Source organism: Bison bison, unplaced genomic scaffold, assembly GCF_000754665.1.
Source record: "Bison bison bison isolate TAMUID 2011002044 unplaced genomic scaffold, Bison_UMD1.0 scf7180017864180, whole genome shotgun sequence".
Lineage (NCBI taxonomy): Eukaryota > Metazoa > Chordata > Mammalia > Artiodactyla > Bovidae > Bison > Bison bison.
The window spans coordinates 1,249,191-1,256,274 of record NW_011494752.1 but is presented as its reverse complement, the minus strand read 5'-3'; the positions used below and the strand labels follow the sequence as shown (position 1 = coordinate 1,256,274).

The window sequence follows — 7,084 nt, the reverse complement described above, 5'->3', positions numbered from 1 at the left end:
CGCTGGGAGACATGTGGGCAGTGGGGCCCAGTGTCACCTAGCTGGCCCCAGTCTAGGGTCCCTCCCCAGGGAGACCCTCTTTTGCCCCCATGTCCCTGCTCTGGAACATGGAAACATGGATGGGTGGAAACACTGATGAAGCATAGTGCTGGGTGGGAGGCACCTCCAGATTCTCTGCCCACCCCCTACCGCCCATCCCCCACCCCCAGTCAATGCAAGATTGGGCAACACGGGCTGGCAGTCCCACTGCCCCACGAAGTCTCATGTTATCAAGCCATGCTCCTAGGGCTCCTCTGGCCACTGAGGGCAAGTTCCCTTCGGTGTGAGCAGAGAGGGCAGGACAGGGCATGCTTGCTCTAGCTCTAAGGAATTTGGGTCAGTAAAAGCTTGGAAAGTAAAAACCGGAAGTAAATGTCCTTGGCCCCTTCCCCATACTCCCTGAGGGAAGTGATGAACTAGGAAAATACTAGACATCCCACCTCAGGTATCTGAAACCGGCATCTTCCCGGGACTCACGGAGAACTTCATCCTTACGCCCCCTAGCGGCAGATTGCAGTCGCAGGCTGATGCTCCTGGCAGTCACAAACACCCTGGGTCCATAGAGGCCAAATTATGGCCCCTCACCTGTCTCCATATTTATTGATGAGGTGAGATGGGTGCAGAGCGGGGAGGAAGGACCTGCAGCGTTACCACTCTGCCCAGGGAAATCTGGACCCTAATTCTGTGATTCATTCAACAAGAAATGTTTATTGAGCACCCACTGCCAGTGTGCCAGGAACCAACCACGGGACTCCTGGTCCAGTGCTCTTCATGATGCCAGTTGCCTCTCTGCTGTGTGTGCAGTTCAGGCTGAGACCCAACTCAGGAGAGCTGGAATCTTCTCCAGGAGACTGTCCCCACTGGGTGGGGAGGACACTGGGAGGAGGGCAGGCCTTCAGCAGCTGCAGTACCACCATCCTGTGGTCCAGAGACCCAGAGAGGAGGCAGGAGGGGTCTGGGGAGCAGTGCTCACAGGTGGGACAGGATGGGGCCTGGTCAGCTCTGTCCATTTTCCATGTTTAATAAATAGTTCTTGTTGGACCCAGGCTTCCCAAGCTCTTGAGGGGTGCAGGGGGGCGTCTTCTCATGGTAATTCAGGTTCTGGCTCTGAAAAATGAAAGGAGAGGGCATTGGGGTTAGCCTTCCCATTGTCAACAGGCATCTGGGTGCTGTCCTGGGGACAGGTGGTGCGGGCAGGAGCGAGGGTCCTCAGGAACAGGTTCCTGCTTCAGGAAGGATGCTCCCCCACCCCTTGACCAGGTGGGACAGGGGTTGCTAACAGGCCGGAAGTCCCCAAAGAAGGAGTGCCAGCACCCTCTGCAGTCCAGTCCTCAGAGCCTTCTGTCCTTCACCTCCAGCCCAGGCTGTACCACCCATCCACCAGGACTAGTCACTGACCAGCCTCAGCCTCGTCGCCCTTGGCATCTGGCTCCTGCCACCAGTCAGCATAGATGCTCTCCTCATAGTCGCCCTCTCCTTCAAACTCGGCATCAGATGGGGGCTTCTCAGGCTCCATGGGTGGTTCTGTCTCCTCCAGCTCCATCTAGAGCAGCCCAGGATGGGTAGAGAAACCAGGTCACAACAGGCACAAACCCAGATCGGCTCCCTTCCTGGCCAAGGGACTCTCCCATCCCGTCTCAGTCCCAACCCCATCCCCCGCTTCCCAGCCTCATTCAAGATCTCACACAGGAATGACTTGAGGGTTTCTCCCAAAGTCCTGATCCCAAGCTGCCCCCTCCCTGAACTGATGCATATGGGCTCCACCGGCAGAGCTTCAGGGTTGGTGGAAGCATCTCCCTCTCTCCTCTTTTATGCATAAATACCTGGGCAATACTGCTCGTCTGTGAATACTGTCTGCTCAGGCTGTTTTGCAGCCAGGAATGCCTTTACTCCCCTGTGCTCTTGTTTATCCCTCCAACACCAGGCATCAGCTCCAGGATGTGGCCCTTGATGCTGATGCTGGGTCAGGAGTGCCCTGAGCATCCAGGGCCCCAAGCTGACCTCTCTCATTGCACTACACTACCTGTGAGCTGCTTAGGTGAGGGGCTGTGCCTTTCAGCCCCAGTCACAAAGTCTGGCAAACAGCAGACAATAAATAACAGTAATCAAAATAGCTACCACCCCCTGAGCATCTACCATGTGCCAGCTGTACACTAAGTGCTTTATATCCTGGATCTCATTTAATTCTCACCACAGCAGTGTGAGATGGGCATTATTCTCCCCATTCAATGGATGAAGCAATGGAAGTTTGAGGGTTACTTAAGCCTGGCCTGGAGGCTGCCCAACTGGGATGTGGTGGAGCCAAGTCTGGTGAGCACCAAAGCCTGGGGACTCACAGTGCAGACCCAGCCCCCTGTTTGATGAGGGGTGGGGGGCATGGGTACGTGAACAGTGGAGAGGATAGATGAATAAGTACTGGGCGGCAACGCCTCAGAATTCAGACTCTCAAACCCTCCTTTAGAATCAATGTGATAACACACTGGGGGTCTTTCCTTCCTGGTGTACTGTGCTCATTCATTCATTCAATGGTTCGTTCAGATTCAGTTTCTGAGAGCCAGCCATGTGCCAGGTGCTGTGGGAGGACTGGGAATAAGCTAGTCAAGGCTATGGTTTTTCCAGTGGTCATGTATGGACATGAGAGTTGGACTATAAGGAAAGCTGAGTGCAGAAGAAGTGATGCTTTTGAACTGTGGTGCTGGAGAAGACTCTTGAGAGTCCCTTGGACTGCAAGGAGATCCAACTAGTCCATCCTAAAGGAAATCCATCCTGGGTGTTCATTGGAAGGACCGACGTTGAAGCTGAAACTCCAATATTTTGGCCACCTGATGCAAAGAGCTAACTCATTTGAAAAGACCCTGATGTTGGGAAAGATTGAAGGCAGGAGGAGAAGGGGAAGACAGAGGATGAGATGGTTAAATGGCATCACTGACTCAATGGACATGAGTTTGGGTAAACTCTGGGAGCTGGTGATGGACAGGAAGGCCTAGCATGCTGCGGTTCATGGGATTGCAAAGAGTCGGACACGACTGAGCGACTGAACTGAACTGAACTGAACTGTCCTGGAGCACAGTTCTCTAGGAGACTGGCTGGAGAAAGGCGCGAAGTGAGACGGATGAGGGCTGCAAATAACTCTGGTCCAGGGAGGCATAGAGGGTCATAATGGGCATGGCAGAGCCAGGACATGTAGCGAGGGCTTCCTGGAGGAGGCACCACCAGACCTGGGTCCAGGAGAAGCGAGATTCAGACGTGTAGAGAAGTGGGGCATGGGAACATGGAGCAGGGAGAGGGGGCAGGTGCAAAGAAGGCACAGGTAAAATGCCCCTGCCTCACAACAGCTGACTGCCAGGAGCTGTGTCTGAGCTCTGGCACAGCGGCCCACCAGGCCCGTAGGGCAAAGGCCCCCTTACCTCATCATCTGACTGCAGGTACATGTGTGCGAAGTCTAGCAGCTCTCGAAGCTCAGCTGTCTGGTTGTGGTAGAGTCTGGCCTCCTGGGAGGAGGGAAGAAAAACAGGTGAGCCAGGCCTCCTGCTGCCAGATAGTGGAGGAGCCAGAGCTCCTAGACTCTGAGTCCTCTGGTCCTTTTCCACTCCAGGAGCAGGAAACGGGTGTCAGTTTACATGCTGATCAAAAAACTGCAGTTGCTTGATGCTGGGTTAAGAAGGATTCTGAGGGCTCAGTGAGAAAAAGCGCCTCAATCGATTAGCAATGTCTGCCACTGACAAGGAAACTGAGAGGTTTTCTTGCCAGTCATGCCCAGACTCCCAAGGGGTTTCCTCAGGTGGTTCAGGTTAGGAGGTCCCTGGGGAAGAAGGGTAAAGGCAAGCAGTGAGGGTGGGAGGATGGGTAGGGAACAGGCAGGGACACACACTTTTTACCTCCCACATCCCAGGAGCTGTGCTGAAGAGGTAAGCTGGACTACCCCCATTTTGCAGGTGAGGCAACCGATTCAGAAAAGGTCAGTAATGGAGGACTTCCTTGGTGGTCCAGTGGCTAAGATTCCATGCTTCCCATACAGGGGCCCGGGGTTTGATCCCTGGTCAGGGAACTAGATCCCACATGCTGCAACCAAGAGTTCATATGCCACACCTAAAGATCCCGCATTCCACAACCAAGACTTGGTGCAGCCAAATAGGTAAATAATAAAGAAAGATCAGTAGTGTTCTCAGGACCACACAGCTGGTGGGTCTGAACCTAAGACTCCAACCATAACCCAAATTCTTTCTTTTTATTTTTCATCCTGCCATTGGAGGAAGCCAGGAATTTTTAAAAATCAAATCACAAGTTCTGAGAACGCCTTGGTGATGCCCACCTCCCGGGGCTGGAAGTCCTCCTCCTCCAGGCCCCAGCGGGCCCTGTGGAAGCGGTAATACACCAGGTTCTGCTGCATGACATTGTCTTCCGGGTCGAAGAGCATGTAGCTGGCGGCGCTGCGGGCGGCCTGGCGCACGTCGTTCACTGCAGGCAGAACAAGAGTGAGGAGTGGCCCCTGGCACGTCCCCCTCCTTCAGGGATAACCCTCACCTAACCCATCCCCAGCTCCCAATTTAGTCCAGTGCCCCTGGATCCCCAGCTGCCTCCCAGAATATCCTACTCAATAACAACATAAGCTAGAGTGTATTGAGCAGTTACCTGTTACCCTGTGTAACTCACTTAAGCCTCACTGTTACTGTCATCCCCAAATTACAGACAAGAAATCCAAGGCACAGAGAAGTTAGGTAAACTGGTCAAGTTCACACAGCTGGAGAATGAAGGCACTGGGGAATCAGAGGCTGTTGTCCCAGCCTTCAGTCTCTTTGCCAACTGGACCCCAAAGGGTCTCCTGGCCCCTTGTTCTTCAGCCCTTCCTCTCCAACTCCAGCCTGTCTGAATTTTGTCATCTCTGATTTGCAGACACCCTGGAGACTGACCTTCTTAGCCCCAGCTGATGCCAAAATCTCCCTCAAGTGAGGAGAGCCTTAAAGCCTAGTGCTACTTTTTATTAGCCAGGTGACTGACTCATGGCCCCTTGCCCTCTATGAGCCTTGGCTTCCTCATCTGAAAAATGGGTCCAGTAACAGCTACTGGTGGTTTGTGAGAGGATCCAGTGAGATAAACAGATGTGGCAGGGCTCTGTAAACTGTTGAGTACTGTGCAGTTGTTGACTATCTAGTCCTTCACCTAAGAGGCCCTCGGATTCTCCCCAGAGGCTGCTCTCAGCTTCTCACCTGCCCCCACCACCCTCCCATCACCAGGGATCCTCAGTTCTGACTCAGTTTCGCTCCTAGTGCAGTGCTTCCCCTCGCCCCAAGCCCACCAGGAGGCTCACACTTGTAGTAGGCAAACTGCAGGTAGTGATACATGGTGGCCACGAACTTCTCCACGAAGTAGCCGCCCACATTGGGGGTCAAGTTGGCTTCACAGTCCACCTTGCACTGCAGGGATTCTGCAAAGAGATCTTGCGGGGGAGGGGGAAGGCAGCAGTGAGGAGTTGGTGTGCTGAACAGCTCCAGCCTGCAGACGGGGATGACAGAGATGACCTCCAACCCCGGCTCTATCCACTGATGTCACAAGACAGTAAAGTGACAAGAGATGCTGAGGAAGACTACTTGGACTGGGCTGACTTACCACCCCCACAGCTGACCTGCCACCTTAAAGCCACAGGAAACCAGGGCTCTCTGGAAGAATGGGAGGTGAGGTATGGAGGTGGGACTAAAGCCCAAATATAGATGCTCAGGACAGTCCTTTCTGCCCCTGCAGATGGACTCCGCCTTTAGGGATCCCCAGACCAGCTGTGTTTCTGGCCCCAAACTGCTTTCTGCACACACCTGCTGGGCTGATTCCCACCTCAGCACCTTTGCACCTACATCACCCTCTGAAGGTCCATGGACCCAGCCTCCCCAGATCCTTTTGGGAAGTCACTTCTTGATACACCCATGCCTGGCACCTTGGACACTGTCCGCTGTGTCTCCTGCACCCAGGGTGGCAGGTGTTCTGTTAGCCTCTGTCAGCCAACTGAAGGCTCTGAGGTCCGGATAACAACTCATGCCTGTTTGCCTCTCAAGCGCTTAAGAAACTGCTAGTCACTCAGTTGTGTCTGACTTTTTGTAACCCCATGGACTGAAACTCTCCAGGCTCCTCTGTCCATGGAATTCTCCAGGCAATACTGGGGTGGGTTGCCAGTTTCTCCTGCAGATCTTCCCAACCCAGGGATCGAACCTAGGTCTCCTGCTTTGCAGGCAGATTATTTACCGTCTGAGCCGCTAGGGAAGAAGCCCTAAGCACTTAGGAGGCCTCTAGAAATGCGTGTGGAATGAATATTTGTGTCAAGGGGCCTTAGGAGTTCTGGGCCCTGTGGGTGTGAGGGATGCCCACTGGGGTCTGGGTGGAATGTACCTGCTATGGCTGGGTAGAAGTCCTTGAAATCCACCTGCTCGTGGGCCCCCTCGCAGCCAGCCAGACACCGGGCAAAGACAGCCAGGTACTCAGCCAGGGCCCGCTCCATGTCCTCGGTGCTCCCGCGGAAATCTCCGCTGTTGTAGAGCTTCACAGCCCGGAGGAACACCGCCTGGAGGGAGGGGACGCGCAGGAGGGTCAAGGGGATTCGAACACCTCCCCCTCCTCCACGGGCGCTATGCCGGGACGCAACTCGGAACTCATGGAGTTACGTCGGGGCGGGTCCTACCCCCGCCATCCCACCTCGTATGGCTGGGCCTCCAAGTCTGTGAGAGGCTCGTCGGCGGCGTCCAGTAGTCCGCGATAGTAGCTGAGATACTTGGCGGTGAGCTCATGCTTCGGGTTCCTCTGGAGGAAGGTATAGGCCGCGGCCACCGCCTTCTCCAGCCGGTTAGCCTGCAGGGTGGGGACGGAGCGGGTCAGCAGAGCCGGAGACCGCCACCCGGAGCGCGCGCAAGGGATCGGCGGTCGGGCTGCTGAGTGACAGCCGCGCTCCTCGCGACCCGACCGGGCGGCCGGCGCGCACCTTGAACTGAGCATAGTGCAGGTACTGGTAGGGCAGGCGGCTCTGGAAGTCGCGCAGCAGCTGGCGCGGCGGGTAGGGCACCTG

At 55.1% G+C, this 7,084-nt stretch overlaps 2 protein-coding genes across 2 annotated transcripts in view; one reads left to right on the top strand and one right to left on the bottom strand.

Moving 5' to 3' along the window:
* Nucleotides 1-727: 727 nt before the first annotated feature.
* The window catches only part of P3H4 (prolyl 3-hydroxylase family member 4 (non-enzymatic)), a 7,921-nt gene continuing 1,564 nt past the window's right edge, over nt 728-7,084 (bottom strand). Inside the window, exons 2-9 of the mRNA XM_010843111.1 lie at nt 7,001-7,081; nt 6,718-6,870; nt 6,415-6,586; nt 5,348-5,476; nt 4,352-4,497; nt 3,447-3,530; nt 1,438-1,582; nt 728-1,146 (exon numbers count right to left, since the gene is read on the bottom strand). Coding sequence (XP_010841413.1) covers nt 1,124-1,146; nt 1,438-1,582; nt 3,447-3,530; nt 4,352-4,497; nt 5,348-5,476; nt 6,415-6,586; nt 6,718-6,870; nt 7,001-7,081 — 933 coding nt within the window. The 3' untranslated portion in view covers nt 728-1,123. The remainder of the gene's footprint in view (nt 1,147-1,437; nt 1,583-3,446; nt 3,531-4,351; nt 4,498-5,347; nt 5,477-6,414; nt 6,587-6,717; nt 6,871-7,000; nt 7,082-7,084) is intronic.
* Nucleotides 6,726-7,084, top strand: part of FKBP10 (FK506 binding protein 10, 65 kDa) — a 10,276-nt gene continuing 9,917 nt past the window's right edge. The window contains exon 1 of the mRNA XM_010842538.1: nt 6,726-6,799. The gene's annotated coding sequence lies outside the window, so the exon portion shown is untranslated. The remainder of the gene's footprint in view (nt 6,800-7,084) is intronic.